The sequence below is a fragment of the Solea solea genome, chromosome 9, assembly GCF_958295425.1.
Source record: "Solea solea chromosome 9, fSolSol10.1, whole genome shotgun sequence".
Lineage (NCBI taxonomy): Eukaryota > Metazoa > Chordata > Actinopteri > Pleuronectiformes > Soleidae > Solea > Solea solea.
This window is the reverse complement of record NC_081142.1, coordinates 19,729,180-19,746,169: the sequence shown is the minus strand read 5'-3', so window position 1 is coordinate 19,746,169 and position 16,990 is coordinate 19,729,180. Positions and strand designations below refer to the sequence as shown.

The 16,990-nt window shown below is 40.9% G+C and overlaps 1 protein-coding gene across 1 annotated transcript; it reads left to right on the top strand.

The window, feature by feature from the left end:
* The first annotated feature begins 608 nt into the window (after positions 1 to 608).
* LOC131466129 (uncharacterized) lies at positions 609 to 13,034 on the top strand. Its single transcript, XM_058639288.1, has 15 exons — positions 609 to 954; positions 1,719 to 1,895; positions 2,043 to 2,084; positions 2,273 to 2,394; positions 4,205 to 4,379; positions 4,556 to 4,681; positions 5,397 to 5,440; positions 5,556 to 5,643; positions 6,187 to 6,401; positions 8,568 to 8,748; positions 9,895 to 9,978; positions 10,924 to 11,069; positions 11,231 to 11,454; positions 11,590 to 11,699; positions 12,448 to 13,034. The coding sequence occupies exons 1-15, from the start codon at positions 823 to 825 to the stop codon at positions 12,589 to 12,591; spliced, it is 2,010 nt and encodes a 669-aa protein (XP_058495271.1). The 5' UTR covers positions 609 to 822; the 3' UTR covers positions 12,592 to 13,034.
* Positions 13,035 to 16,990: the final 3,956 nt, after the last annotated feature.

The window sequence follows — 16,990 nt, the reverse complement described above, 5'->3', positions numbered from 1 at the left end:
TATTTCAGGGATATATACAGAAGTGTACTGAATCCTGAGAGCTCCTTGTCTGATGTTTTGAGGTAGCAAAATTTCCCCCAAAACTCCCCTAAAAAATCTTGGAAAGTCAGACCCAGTCAGAAAAAAAAGTCTTTGTTTTTTTAATTTTAAGTGAATGCAATGCACTTTTTTCATTCAGTCTGTGAGTTTTATTGTATTTTAATATTTTTAAATTATGTGGTAACTGTGGACTGCATTTGGGACAAATACTGGGTTATGTTAGCGTAATCAGTGAGAAGTGACTCAATCATCAGGTCAGCGAAGAAAACAGAAGTTTGTAGTTGATTAGCTGATCAATCACATGAGCTGTGCATTTGTCTTATCAGCCTTCTTAACTGATTTCCCCCATAAGTGACCTCTGGAGGAAAAAAAAAATGTGAAATGTTTTAAGTCCAAAGATGTTGCTAAACCAATCAGAGCTTCTGAACTGTCCACCTCTGCAGTCACAGCCGGACTGGTGGACTGTGAGCCAATCAGAGCTTTGGACTCTGATCGATCTCACCTTGAGGAAATAAGACCTCAGATGTTTGGAAGGCCACCAACAGCCAAGAAGAACTTACAGGTTTGCCTGTTTTGTAAGGGGGCCTAAGGGAAGAAATGGACAGCAGGCAAGGAGACAACCAAGAAGCACAAGAAGACTGAGACCAAGGAGATAAATTAAAAATAAGAGAGGGTGAAAAAATAAAGGAAAGAGTCCAGAAAAGGTTGGGAGCTAAAAGTGAGAAGGCGATTGAGTTTTGACGCGACTGAACAACAAACCGAAAGCTGTCTTAATCTGAGAGGATGAAGTTGGGCGAGAGGAAGGCAACATTGCGGGCCATCAGAGATAACATTGAGATGGAGCTGTTCTCTTCAGAGGAACTCTGTGTGGTGATCCCAGTGCAGGAGGAGGTGGAGGAGCACATGTTTTACCAGGTGTGGCTTCTACACTATGTGACTGTTAGTCTCACACACACACACACACACACACACACACACAAATACACACTGAAAACAAGGAAGCATCACTGATCCTGAAAGTGTTTGTTGTTAAAACACACAGAGGAAAGTTAAGTTTGTGCTCAAATCTCAGAAAGAATGTGACACATGACCACAGGAATACACAGTTGAATTCATATTTTAGATTATATCTTAAAGTCTTTTCAAATCGCATATATATTTATTCCTGTAGTGGTACGATTGAGCCATGCTGACACTGAAAGAGATTCTTATTTTCTGCAGGTGAAAATAGTGTTTGAGCTTTAGCACCATGAGCTAAATTACATGGACCTCATTTGTTACAGATTTTGCCATCAGAATGATGTCAAAATCCAATAAGAAGCAGCTGGTGGATCCCAATTTGGGGCGATACATGTCCACAAATCTTGGACTAGCAATTATAGAGATATGTTTCCACATATGGGGGACATTTGAAATTGCCTAGAAATCAAAGATTCACATGAAAAACAATGAAAAGAAAATAATCTTTAGGTTAAACTGTTTTTTTTTTTTTCACCCAGTGTTTGGTTTTCAGTGGTTACGGAACAAAAATGCAAAGATCCACAGATAAGTTTTAGTGTGTGTGCATGCATGTGACATGCATCGCAAACATTCATCCATACATCAATTTGTTTCCACACACAAGTAGCCACTGTTGAGATTGTGGTGTTAGTCTAATTTATTCTTCTTCTTGATCTCAGAGACACCTGGAGCATCCTCTGTTCCCAGACCCAGAGAAGGAATCAGAGTCTGAGTCTGAGTCTGAGGTTCAGACCAGAACTAGAACTAGGCCCAGCCCAGAGCTTCCTGCAGGTGAAGTGACAAAGCACTACACCCCGATCCCAGGCTTCATGGAGGAAATAGAGATAGAAATGGAGGTTAGTGATAACAATAGGTGGAATGTGAGTGAGTTAAGAATGTAGGCTACGTAAACAAATAGCGCCACAGTCTGTCACAGTGACACATGCTTGTGATTGATTTATGGAATCTTAACTGTCAATGCTGCTTTCCTTGTATTTTCACAGGTCTTTCCTCCCTTCAAAGTCTCAAAGAGTGAACGAGTGAAGGTAAAGTTCCACCGTTCTTCCACCATGACCTCTGTTTGTAATAATGCTGAATAATTAGTTACAGCCGCATACTTCTAAATGATTTGTATCCATGCTTCTGTTTCCTTGTTCCCTGGTCTGACGTTGACCTCAGACTGCGATCGTATCATTTATATCAAACATGAAATAAATCCTAACGTGTGTTGCAGGCATCACAGCCAGACACTATGAGCCTTCTCAAATGGAGGAGAGCGACTCCGCAGAGGAGAGGCCTGGTGGTCAGGGACGTCGTCTGTCTGCCCGCGGCTCACGACCTGGCTCAGCCACAGCGGTGAGAGTTCTATTGTAACACGAGATAATCTGATAAACCCATTTCTCCCTCGTGAGAAACTGCTGTCCGTGCTTGTCTTCAGTTAAGATATCTTAAGTACTCGCCACACTGGTATGACATCTGATATTGTCCCTTATTACCACCTGTTTTTCACGACGTCCTCTTCTTTAAAACTCCATCACTATCAAGATGTAACTGACAGAATGCCGTCGAGTTCGCTGCAGACATTATCAGTTTCCCCCACTCAGTGATGGCCCCCTTTATTTTGGAAAGTAGGGACATTTCTCCTGTGCTACCACTGAGACAAAGAATGTCAACTTGTCCTTCTGTGATGTCACATTTAAGCGCAGACATGCACAGATAAACCTGACGTGGTGCTCAATCGCCTGTCCCTTTGCCCTCTGTGCAGAAAGCTCTCCTTGTCACTAATTTTATATACGTATTTTATAAATGTGCCCAAAAGTTGCATTTGAATTCCTATTTCTACACCTCACACCTCACTACACAAGGTAATTTGGTGATTCCAAATCACACGTGAAGCTACTAAGGTTTCTTTTCTACTAATGTTGCCCTTTGGCTACATAAACATTATCTATCCATCCATCCATCCATTTTTTTTACTGCTTTATCCTCCACAGAAGGGTCGTGGTGGGTGCTGTGCCAATCTCAGATGACTTGGGGCAATAGGCGGGGTACACCCTGGAGAGTTCGCCAGTCCATCGCAGGGCCACATATAGAGACAAACAACCATTCAACCATTCACACCTATGGTCATTTTAGAGTGACCCATCTACCTAACCCCTATATTGTTTGTTTGTGGGCTGTGGGAGGAAGCCAGAAAACCCACGCACACACGGGGAGAACATGCAAACTCCATGCAAAAAGGCCCTTGTTCCAACCGGGGCTCGAACCCACATATACGTTATGTCCTATTCGTTTCTTTTATTTACATTATGTATTTTAAATGTGGCTCGTGCCGTCAATTCCTAATTAAATCAAATATATCAAAAATCACATAATCAAGTATGAAACTGCTCGAGCTGAATGTTATTTTCTACTCACCTGATATAAGTTGGATTATGGAAACATTGTCTATTAACTCTGTCTGCAAATAATAATGAAAATAAACCTAACTGTGCAATAATGTATAGACGTTGGGCCCTAACACTTACAGTATAATCCTGTGAATCTGCAGTTGTAATGCACTGACTCTGTTGCCAAGCAGTCACTTAAAAACATCTCGTTTTACTGTTGCCGTGAAAACGTCAGGACAATGGAGCTGTGAGCTGTGTTGTGTGTCCATGTTGTCACAGACGAAGCAGAAATATCATGTTCAGTCAGTTGCAGAAAAAGGAGGGGGGATGATCCTCTATTTTCCTCCAAATAATTATGAAGGTGCCCTTGTTATTCACTTGAGCACTCCCCCCCCCCCCCTCCCCGCAATGTCTGTGTGTGCCACTGCATTTACCTTGAACATGATCGTAGTTTCTAAAAAAAACTTGAGCTGCATATTTTTATCCATGATCTCAAGTGACATAATCAGGAATTCTGATTTACTGTTTAAGATAAGATAAACTTTATTTATTCCTCATCGTGGGGGAATTCACCTGTTACAGCAGCAAAAACAGACAACACACAGTAAGGGAAAGTAAGGGATTACAGATGGGTAAAACAGAAAGGTCTTTGTACGTTATGTACAAGAATGAAGGCTATAGAAATATTGCATGTTGCAGGTACATGCGTAAATAAATATAGTGTACAGGCAGTTAACTGATATTCAGCATCAGCAAGGTAAATATTTTATATACAGACAGATTGTTCCACACGATGACGAAGGAGCTTCTCCAGGAACCGCGGCGATAACTGCTCGCATCACCATCGACGACGGCTGGTCAATCAGTCAGATGGAGAGTCGGCTGGCCATGCTTTTCAGAGGGAAGTTTGTAAGACGACCAGGACAAAGGTTCTCCTTCACATATCTGCAGGTGTGTGTAATTTCACATCACTATGTTCATATTTGAAATGTTCTTTGTTCTTTCTGGAAGTAAATGCTAGAATACATTTGCTGCACAATTTTGCTGTTTGACATCTACATTTGGGTTTATCTGTTTTTGGTGGTGTGTGTGTGTGTGTGTGTGCGAGTTATTGTTGTTGTTTCCAGTGTCTGCAGGGCTCCAGGGTTCTGTTTGTCCCAGATCCCCCCGCAGAGGGCTGGACGACAGAGCAGGTGCTCAGTATTTCCCAGCACGGCCCTTTGTATGTCTTTGCTCACCTGGAGGTTCCTCAGGTGAAACACACTCATCTTGATTCCATTATTGCTGTGTTATTATGGGATGGTTTTGTCATTTCAGCCAGTATGATTGCTGAAAATAATGTGTTTCATGACTTTTCCATATTAAATAGTTTTTTTCCTTTTCAAATCAAATCTTCCTTTAACATTTAACTTATCCATTATTGTAACATATTCGCTTTCTGAAGAGTGAAGTAGAGTTTTAATTCCAGTTGTGTGGATACTAACCGTCACTGTTGTGTGTGGTGTAAGTGTTGGATTCAGGACTGTATGTTGCTTAAAGTTCCTTTGTGTAAGGATGTGTGACATCAATGGCACCTGGTCAGTAGGGGTGGGCGATATGAGTGTCTAGTGTTAATGATGTAACTACATATAATTCACAGTAAAAAATGTGTGATGCAAAATAAATCTCTAAAAAAACGGCATGAATTCTGAGAAAGTCTGAGTTTAAAGATTCAGAGAGAAAAGTCAGAATTCTGAGATTAAAGAAAAAGTTAGAATTCTGACTTTCTTTAATCTCTGAATTCTGTATTCTGCCTGTGCTAAGGCTCTTTATGTTTGTGCAGTTATACTCTTATACAGACATACCTATGGGCAATATATTCAATTTCTAAATATTACAAACTGGACCTTTTCAAAGGCTAGATAAACGATAGCTACATCAGTGTTTGATTGTTCTTCTAAAATCTTAATTTTTATATTTCCTCAACAGGCAGAATGTGAGAGGCCTTCGAGTGTGACACCTGCGCTCAACAGGTTTGTTGGCACGAACGACTCCTTGCAGGAGATCTTGGAAACCTTTTTTGATCATAACCAAATGGTGAACCATGTGACTGAATTACACAAAGTTATGATTGTTGTCTCTTTTCAGGGAGGAGTTTTGTCTCCAGTCCAACACAGATGAAGACAATCAGCCAGGAGAAGAGACGCAGCCTGACTGTGGCAGGACCACAGAGGAGGTGAAATGATTTCACTGTTTCCTGCATGGTGAAAGCAGGGTTCCCACGGGTCCTTTTTAATCCTTGAAAGATTGTGAATTTGAACAAGTGAAGTTGATATTTAGGCAAATGTCTCCCTTGTTTGTTACGATAACACCGACTGTTTCATGCCTGATATTCGTAGACTTGTCCTACACAGGACAAGTCATAATTACTAGCTGTCTCTCAGCCGTTGAGGTCAGATTCCATGCAGAACAATGAGCGAGTTCCAGAGAGAGTGAGTGACGACATGATGCCTGAGAAATGCAAATTCCAAGATCTCTGTCGCACCGAAGAAAATTACAAAGACTGACTGTGACCAAGCTCCCAAGGACAGTCGCTTGTCCAGATGCAGAGTGTGCTGCAAATCAATAAAAGTGGACGTCATGGGTGACTCTTGCCCTCCCATTTTAAGCTGTGTCGGCACATTTCGTCCTTGAATTTGATGTCGACCAAGGTGTGGGAACCCTGTAAAAAGGGGCCGTCATGTCTGTCTTTGATTATTTATTTATTAATGTTTTTTAGTTAACGCTCGACCTGGACACTGTCCTGAGGCTGTTCAGGCAGGAGAACGTGGATGGAGACGTAGAAACCCACGTCCAGGTGAGGAGGACAGAGCTGCTGCACAGCGCTCTGGAGTGGCTGAGGAACCCAGCCTTCTGCTTCAGGGCGACGCCCATCATCTCCTTCAGCGGAGAGGAGACCAACGGCCATGAGGGGCCTCTCAGAGAATTCTTCAGGTTTTTTTTATTATTCATATTATATTTTACCTGAAGTCAACAGTATATAGAATGTGTTTGTCAAATGTCCTTGTCTTCAGAAAAGCATTTCCCAAGTGGAAGCTGTAGTGCGTAACTTTTCAATGTAAACGAACGCCTGTTACATTCAAACCAATCATCTCCACACAACTGGACGGCAACATTGCGCTCGTAAAGCGATGCCTGCTGACAGGTTGGAGTATGAATGGAAACACAACGAAACGGAAGTGAATTCTACTGCTCACACAGACACTCGGTGTCGATTGACCGAGCCCATGTTCAGCTAGGGATGGGGATCACAGGGTGCCATACGATACACGGTCCACGATCCCAATAATATCACGCTACAATGATTCTGTGAGAATCAATATATTATAAGATAATCTATAGTGATACATCACAATATCTGTCTAAGTCAGTGGTCTGCAACCTGCGGCTCTAATGACTGTATTTAAATGTTTGTCTTTCAAAGTAAACACATCTTATTTTGAGATCAAGGCGATGAATGAAAGTGTTTTTAATATTTCGTCAAGTAAAAATATGCATCGCATCCTATGTCTATGTTTTAAAAACCTCTCAGAGAATTCTTCCCACGGAAACTCAAACTCAACAAACCTGTGTTTGAAACATTAAATTAAATATAATTTGGGAAGCCACTCCCAACACTTGAATTAAGTCATGTGTATGTGAAGCAAGTGCTTATTTGGATCCACATGTTTTCTCTATTTATTTCAAAGTGGGTCACTTTTTATTTTAGCAATTTTCCACAACTCTGGCTGGAGAGGTCACAGTAAGATTCCGTGAAGAACAAAAACAAAACGTCGGTGAAAAGTTATAAAGTGCAGGGTTTCTCTGTTTATTCACAACATATAGAGAACAAAGTGCATAAATAAAGTAGTTTTCCTGCTGTAAACTCCCTCTTCTTTGAGCCGGGTAACTTCCACCTTAGTTTCCCCCATTCATTTGAGCAGCGCTGCCATGAGGAGACATGAAGTAGTGATGCCCGGCGAGTGAAACTGCCAGGGTGGGCCCATTTACTTTAGAATGCCTTAATTTGTGAATTAAAATGTATTTATTTATATAATATTATTGTATTGCACGAGGAACGCCGACGATATATCACCAACTTCATATATTGACCCACCCTTGATTAAAATACTGCAAAATTGGACTGAAATCACCCACTGAAGCTTTAAAGCACATGTGTCAAACTGGTGGCCCGGGGGCCACATGTGGCCCTCCAATCGATTACATGCGGCCCGCCCACCACTGTGCAAGGCGATTGAATAGAGACAGAATATAAGACTAAATGTATTTGTAATATAATAGTATAATAGTAATAAGACATTTGGTTGTAATCATTGCTTTATTAATTGTATTACACTCAACATGAAATCACATATATTTAAGCTGTTTTAATCACAATTATCTTCGTCATTATTTACTAAATTTTAAATGTAATTCTCCGTTTTTGTGCATCATAAATGTGTTTTTATTGTGAATAATTTTATATCAAAACAAGCACTTTTACTTTGCAATTCTTTTTAATATCATAATGAATATCTTATATTGCCCACCGGCTACTAAATAGTTGTTTTTTCCTCTATGTCGGCCCCTGCTTGACCAGACTATATGCTCATTGGCCCCCAGGTCATTTGAGTTTGACACTCCTGCTTTAAAGGAATCCTTGTATTACTAGAATAGGGATTGTGTAATATAAAAGTAGTATAATACAAAGCTAAATGCAAATCGGTGAAGTATTCCTTTAACTTTGTAAACCGCTCATTCTCCAAAGTACTCCAAAGTACATGCTGGCAAGCACCAGCACAGTTCTGGTTCCAGTGGGGAACCTTGGTTAAGTGAACCAACCAGTGTTCACACCAGTTAGGCGAAACCAAAGTTCCACTGCTGAGCTTCTCCTTCCTTCTTCCTCTCCACCACAGTTTATTGACACCCACTGATGACAGCTGGCATGGAGAAATGAACTATTTTGTAATTTTCACAGATAACCAACCTTTCAAATTCCAAATGGAATCGTTTTCAGCGTGAAGACACAGTTCTGTTTTGGTTCCCAGGCTGTTGATGTCTCACTATCTTTAAGCACCCAAATGTCTGTCATGTCAAGAGATTTAATATCTTGTCTCGCAGGTTGACTCTCCTCGAGCTGCAGCAAAGTTCTGTCTTCGAGGGTCATCCAGGACGCCTGTTTTTGACCTACGACCTTGCCGCACTTGAAGGTGGGAAGTATGCCGAAGCAGGCATTCTCATCAGCTGGTCTTTGGCTCAGGGTGGACCTGGACCTAGCTGTCTACACCCTGTCCTCTTCCAGGTTGTGCGCATGTTTTTGTTTTTTGTTGTTTTTGTTTGTGTGGCATTGCTACTGACTGGATATTCTTGTTTTCTTCAACTGACGCAGCAAGTCTCAATGGTTTAATGTTCTCTGCACTTCAATTTCAATTGTTTATATTGATATTCAGATTGTAGGTCGTCCTATTTCATGTCTGTTTATTCAAAACACTGGGCCTCAAGCAACATGATGTCAAGAGAAACTGGTTAGCAGAATGGCAGTGAATGCAATAATTTGCTGTTAATAACTGTAAGACTTTTTTTACTTTACGCCAACATGCAAACACGCTAGACCCAAATTCAGAAATGTACCTTCATTATTTAACATGGCTTTCTATTGAAATGCTCACTGATTTAAGTTATCGGTCAGTCACTACTGTGACGAGACCACTTACACGGCAACGACAAAAACTAACCCATGATATTGTAATTGTTTTATATTATTCGGCTGGTAATAACTTCACTCTTTATCTCTTGAGATAAAGCCGCCTTGTCTGATTTACTGATTTTTTTCAGTAGAGGGCATTTGAAACAAGCTCATTCATTCCTTTATTGAGAGCTCCATTTAATGGTAACAACATGGACGCCGTGTTTAGTTTGATCAAGTTTTACTTTGATCTGAGCCAGTATCAAGAGACTGGGAGATATTCCTGTCTTTAAGTCACATAAATGGCATTACCATTAGTTTGTCGACTTTACACAGGCACCTGAGGACTTTCAGAAGGTTGTTCAGAAGGAAAGCCCATTCAGATCTGCTAGCAATACATAGCAATGTTTCTCCAGGATCAGTTGGACAGATATGGCATGCTCCACGGAGGCAAGACGATGCATTTGAAATGTGTTCAGGCTCGCTACATGGTGACTCAAGAGATGTACAGTATGTGCGGGCAGGAGTCACCTTGGGTCCGTGCAGTCACTTGCAGATTGGAGGGTCTTGGGAGAGTTTAAAATGACCACGAAATACAGAAAAAAAATTACTTGGAAAAACGGAACGAAAAAAATTACCACAAAAAAAGAATTACTCAGAAAAATAGGAAAAAAATATATAAATTTTTTTGTGCTTCCATACTTTATAGAGTGCACTATATCACTGTAATGTATTGTGTGTATATACTCTGTGTACTGACAGCTGATGTGTGGCCACAATCCATCATTGGAAGATTTTACATGGAGAGACATTACTGACACTAAAGTGCAGAGCCGACTGCAACAGGTAACACACACACACACACACACACACACACACACGGAGTGCAGACATTTTGTGAAAGTGAGGACATTAAAGATGGCCCTCACATTCTGTCACCCCTTAAAAGAGGCTTTTTGAGGGTGAAGACTTGGTTTTAGCGTTAGTCACTAAGAATGCGGCACAGACACGAGATGAGTGTGACTGACTTGTATTTGTTACCTCTTCTTCAGGACCTTTTCTGGCATAAACACTGACCTTGTGGGTCGAGTGGGTGTCATGGAGACCAAAACCTGGTCCGAAAACCTCACTTTAGGGCACAGCCATCAAAACTAAATATCTAACCCTAACCAGTTAATGTCTAACCACAATTCATATCGTAGCCCTAAACTTAAACCAGTTCCTTAGAGATGATGATGATGATATACTTTACTGTCAGACAATTAAGTCTGAAATGCATTTGCATAACGACAAAGACAAGACGGAACAATCAGCGAGGACAGAAGAGGTCTTCAGTACACCCGATCTGGGATTAAGCTCCATGGTTAGTTTTAGAATTGACTGATGCACAAAAGAGTTCTTTCATCCGATCCGTTGAATCGTGGATAACCATGTATCTCCAGTGTCATGGTTCAGGACATGATCAGGGTTGGAGCGTTGTTGTTATTATTCATAATATTGTTAGCTAACTTTAACATGTTACTGAGATGGGCTGATTCAGTTTCTACAGCGGTTGACCTGCAATCTTTGACCAGGTTCTGCCACATTAGGACCAGCTTTTGGTCTCCATGACGACGACAAGGTCAAAACATGGATACATATAGATTTGTTTATTTGTCAAATGTAGGTTATGCATAAGCAGAACTGGTCAATTAAAAAACACAGTAAATGTACCAGAATATAGGAAAATATGATCATTAGATATATTAAAATAACTTGAAGAGCTAAAAATAACTACTGCTTCTCTTCCAGCTGCAAAGTTACACAGACGTGAAGCTGCTGTCTCCTGCTATGTGTGAGTGGGTGTCGAGCTGTGGGATCCCTGGCATCTATTCTGACTATTCTGATGAAATATCAGACCTCTATATCCGCCTTGTCAAACACTACATCTTCCACAGGTAGGCCATGAAGTGGTTTAGTGAGTTCTATTTAACCTATTGAACTGCCTTTCTTTTTGCCTTCTGATTTATTATTCCCATATGTTATCGTCGTTGTTGTTGTTGTTGTTAATAATGATAATATTATTTTAAGACCCACGTGTCCTCCTGCTGTCTGTCAGGGTTGCCAGTATGATCTCCCAGTTCAAGGCGGGCATGAACAGTTGCGGTGGCTTGTGGGATATAGTCATGTTGAACTGGAGGGTGTTTGTGCCGGCGATGACGAGCGCACACCAGACACCTCTGTCCCTCTTTGGCGTCTGCTACAGCCGTCAAGGCTGTGAGCTGAGGGCAGCAGAGGAGACAACAGTTAACCACTGGGAAACGGTCCTCGACATCATCAGCAGTAAGCAAGGAGGGTGTATTTCAGCAAATGATACAATTAACCGAGTGACTGACAATTTTTTTATTTTCCTCCAGGCGAGTGTTCTCACAAATGCTCTTTCAGATGTTTGTTTTGTAATTCCCTGTTCACATTTAGATGGCCAGGCAGATTTTTCTGTCAAAGACGTCCTCACCTTCATCACTGGGGCCGATCACCTGCCTCCTCATGGGTTCCCCAGGGTAATCTCCCTGCGTTTCTACACAGGGGTTAGTATTTCTCAGATTAGTATGAGACTTGTCAGTGTCCTCTTTTTAATGTCCTCTACTTTCATGGGATAAAGAAATCGTACGATTATTCGAATAATCTATGACTAAATCAATCGTCAACTATTTTGATTAATCAATTTGAGTGTTTGTTTTCAGATCATTTAGCTTCTTAAATATTGACGCGCGAATATTTTCTGATGTATTTGCTCCATATAAGAAAGAAATCGTTTCCACTGCATTATTTTGGTTGGCAGACAAAACAAGACATTTCAGAACAGAACGTCATCATTTCCAGGTTTGGGAAACACTGATCGACGTTGTTTCAACATTTTCTGAGCAAACAAGTACTCGATTAATCAAGAAAATGATCCGCCAGTAGATCAGCAGTTTTCTGCTGCCAACCACGCTACAGTCAGCGTCACTTAAGTCACTTTTCTTCCTCATGCTGATGCTTGGTGTGCTTTTCAGCCACGTATTTTGATCATAACCAAATGCCTAAATTCTTTAAGTTCCTGCCATGTGACTGGCCGAATAGATTTGTCTGTTAAGAGAGGAAATGTCCAGTAAATGTAACACGCCAGTTCGATCCAATGTTACTGACAAAGCTGCTACAATTCAATAATGGAATGTAAGTCTCTGGAGGAAATGACATTGCCATAATATCCATTCTGTCATTTGAGTGTGTTGATTCCTGATGGCATGTGTCTTTCCTTCTTTTTTCAAATCTATTCAAACATCACATTTTCAGGATGGTCTGCCCTATGCCTCCACCTGTGCTCTGGAGCTCTTCCTGCCGAGGTCAGTGGTGCGGGCTGTGGATCTCTTGGCGCTGCTGAGCAGAGCCGTACACAAGGCTCTGGGGTTTTCACGCGTCCAGAGAGGGGGAGACTGAGCCGATTACTCCACACGAGATGACAAGTCTGGGAACGGGAGGGTCTCCTGAAAACATTTCCCCCTCTAGCTGACTCTAAGTAGCACCGTACCTGTCTGAGCAGCTATTTGCTATTTACATTAGTCACTTGATGAGACGTGTCGGCCAGGTTTTATGTGTCATTGTTTTTGGAGGTGGCTGTGTAACAGCAGCTTTGCATGATTTCTTTTGTGTCAGGGAAACAATGTGTTTTAGAGCAGCTGGGAATGCTGACTGACTGTGATCATAGCAAAGGACAAGGTGTGGATCAGATGAGATGTCTTGACAGGATGTTTCAACACCCTGCACATGTTTTCCATTGTGTTACTTTACGTCACTCTGTTTTGTACTTATTTTAATTATTTACTGCAAAAAAGTATTAATTCTTAAGTCATGGACCTCCAATATATTTTCATACTTGGCTATCTAACAGAATAGGTTGTTTTATTATACGTCATTACATTTAACATTCTGTTATTTTCTAAATATTTTATGGGAGAAAAACATTTTTTATTAATGTATATGCTTTAAAATCAAATGCTGAATAAAGGTCATTTAAAAAAAACAAATGAAGACAATAGTATTAATAGACACAAACACAGATTTCTTTATTTGTCTTTCAAAGTGATATAAAGCTTAATAAACTAAAATCATTTTGTCACACAAACCTACTGGTAGGAAATCAAATGTTCAACATTTTGGTTCTACAGTTCAAGTGTCAGACATGTCAAACTTAATCTGGTTGTGCATTAAGTATTTAAGTACAAAAATAATTTGAGAAAATTGAAGACAGTACAAAACATTTTGACTGCAGGTAGAAAAATACTTGGAAGGTAATAATAAAAAAAAATAATCCTTTGCATTGAAATGGGGTTCTACGCACCTTGTGCTCGAACCCTAATAATATGCTCTAATCTCACAAGGTCTGTCATACTTAACATATTTTACACTTCACACACAAATGATACACATTCATTAATATGTGCCGTGAGCCAAAACCTTTAAAAGGTTTGCATGCACACGTGGAAACAAATGCAATATAAACACTTGTTGTTAATGGTCATTTCCAGAGAGAAATCAAGAGTTTTGTCTAATTTCACAAGGAGGGCTAATAATTTTGGCCTCAACTGTACATCTTTTATAAAGTGCAGGTGTTTTTCCCAACACAAAGCCAACCAGGAAACATGCTTTGGTACATGAAAGCATGTTCACTTGTAAAAACAAGTCTCATCGTGCTATTGATAATTCTTTAGGTACTTTAATTAGACTGGGAAACTGCGTTTTTCCAGGAATACACTGTCACTTCCTTGTCTTGTCATACACTTGGTATACGGAAGTCATCCAGGCATATTTGTTAAACAGGTTTTGACAATGTGCAGTCAAAGGGTAGGACTGAGGTGCAATAAGTTGAAGTGTTTCCTGGTAACTAGGCTTATCAGCAGATGAGCAGTTTCTCCAGTTACAAAGCATGTGCATAAACCACATACAACCTACTCCTTTGTCAGATCAGATTTCTTGGTTTTTACTTACTGTTTTGATGTGCAAATAACACTTAATTCCAATGTGCCTGTCAACAATGAATGTTTTAGATTTTATTTAAGTGCTAAATGATAAATTGATCCTTTCAAAATACCATTTCCTACAGTGGTTTACTAATGGCTCTTGGATAAAAACATTGATAAAACTAACGTAATATATGCTTATGTAGTCCATTGTCTACAGTTTGTGTCCAGGTGGTGTTTCTATGGTGCAACGACAACCCTTTGAATTTTTCTCACGTTGACCGTGTGGGCTGTGCCGTTTAGGAGATGGTCTCTCAAAAACTAAATGGGGAGAGAACAAAATAGAGGGTCAGTCCGACACTTAAATTGCATTCCATTAGTTGTCATTACTCATGATGAGCTTTGCCCAGGGTTGATGAGCTTTGCCCAGACAGTTATTTCAATTTTTGAGTTACGTACCTCTTTGACAAGCTCGACTATGGTTCCGTTGCTGAGCTCACCAGAAGAAGTTAGCTTAATCTCTAGACCTAGTATGATCACGGGGCCTGTGGGGATTAAGAACATGTCATAATTGATTAACAAATACCGTAAATAAGAATTATGTCAATGTTAAAAGACTCTTTGCCCGTGAGATCCCATTATTGGTACATACATTGTTTTCCAAGGCGTTAGAAATAGCAGTAATATTTAAAAGAACTTAAACAATTTAAATTAAAGCAGAATACATTTTCAAATCAAATAGCTGACTAGATTTTGTTTTTACCCTCCATGTCTGCTAGTTGGAAATCCACTAGGCTGATACGTATTAGAGTCACCTGTAACTGCATTGATGCTTAGCTCTTTTAAGAAAACTTTTATTGTTTGCTAATTTATCCTTCAAAGAGGTCTTTTACTATCAAGGTTATTTAACTTTTTTCATAAATTGTGTTCTGGTTTTACTTTTTCAGTATGCATGCTTTTATGGTTCAAAATATCTCCCCTATTGGATTTGAGCTATCCATTTGATAGAAACTAAAACCTCACCTTGGATTGTTGTAGAAGGAGTTGTGGATGGAGTGGTTGTGGTTGTGGCTGGAGTTGTGGTGGTTGGAGCAGTAGTTGTAGAGGTCGGTGCAGTAGTTGTTGTGGGTGGAGTAGTAGTTGTGGGTGGAGTAGTAGTAGTAGTAGTTGTGGTTGGTGCAGTACTTGTTGTGGTTGGTGCAGTGGTAGTTGTGGTTGGAGCAGTAGTTGTTGTGGTTGTGGTCGGAAGAGTAGAAGTTGTGGTTGGAGCAGTAGTTGTGGTTGGAGGAGTAGTTGTGGTTGGAGCAGTAGTAGTTGTGGTTGGAGCAGTAGTTGTTGTGGTTGTGGTCGGAAGAGTAGAAGTTGTGGTTGGAGCAGTAGTTGTGGTTGGAGCAGTAGTTGTTGTTGGAGCAGTAGTTGTTGTGGTTGGTGCAGTAGTTGTTGTTGGTGCAGTAGTAGTTGTGGTTGGAGCAGTAGTAGTTGTGGTTGAAGCAGTAGTTGTTGTTGCAGTAGTTGTTGTGGTTGATGCAGTAGTAGTTGTGGTTGGTGCAGTAGTAGTTGTGGTTCGTGCAGTAGTTGTGGTTGGAGCAGTAGTTGTTGTGGTTGTGGTCGGAAGAGTAGAAGTTGTGGTTGGAGCAGTAGTTGTTGTTGGAGCAGTAGTTGTTGTGGTTGGTGCAGTAGTTGTTGTTGGTGCAGTAGTAGTTGTGGTTGGAGCAGTAGTTGTTGTTGTTGGAGCAGTAGTAGTTGTGGTTGGTGCAGTAGTTGTTGTGGTTGGTGCAGTAGTTGTTGTTGGAGCAGTAGTAGTTGTGGTTGGTGCAGTAGTAGTTGTGGTTGGAGCAGTAGTAGTTGTGGTTGAAGCAGTAGTTGTTGTTGCAGTAGTTGTTGTGGTTGGTGCAGTAGTAGTTGTGGTTGGAGCAGTAGTTGTTGTGGTTGGTGCAGTAGTAGTACTGGTTGGAGCAGTAGTTGTTGTGGTTGGTGCAGTAGTAGTTGTGGTTCGTGCAGTAGTTGTTGTTGGAGCAGTAGTAGTTGTGGTTGGAGCAGTAGTTGTTGTGGTTGTGGTCGGAAGAGTAGAAGTTGTGGTTGGAGCAGTAGTTGTTGGAGCAGTGGTTGGTGCAGTAGTTGTTGTTGGTGCAGTAGTAGTTGTGGTTGGAGCAGTAGTAGTTGTGGTTGGTGCAGTAGTAGTTGTGGTTGGAGCAGTAGTAGTTGTGGTTGGAGCAGTAGTTGTTGTGGTTGGTGCAGTAGTTGTTGTTGGAGCAGTAGTAGTTGTGGTTGGTGCAGTAGTAGTTGTGGTTGGAGCAGTAGTAGTTGTGGTTGAAGCAGTAGTTGTTGTGGTTGGTGCAGTAGTAGTTGTGGTTGGAGCAGTAGTTGTTGTGGTTGGTGCAGTAGTAGTTGTGGTTGAAACAGTAGTTGTTGTTGCAGTAGTTGTTGTGGTTGGTGCAGTAGTAGTTGTGGTTGGAGCAGTAGTTGTTGTGGTTGGTGCAGTAGTTGTTGTGGTTGGTGCAGTAGTAGTTGTGGTTGGTGCAGTAGTAGTTGTGGTTGGAGCAGTAGTTGTTGTGGTTGGTGCAGTAGTTGTTGTGATTGGTGCAGTAGTAGTTGTGGTTGGTGCAGTAGTAGTTGTGGTTGGTGCAGTAGTAGTTGTGGTTGGAGCAGTAGTTGTTGTGGTTGGAGCAGTAGTTGTTGTGGTTGGTGCAGTAGTAGTTGTGGTTGGTGCAGTAGTAGTTGTGGTTGAAGCAGTAGTTGTTGTGGTTGGTGCAGTAGTTGTTGTTGTTGGAGCAGTAGTAGTTGTGGTTGGTGCAGTAGTAGTTGTTGTTGGAACAGTAGTTGTGGTTGGTGCAGTAGTTGTTGTGGTTGGTGCAGTAGTTGTTGTTGGAGCAGTAGTA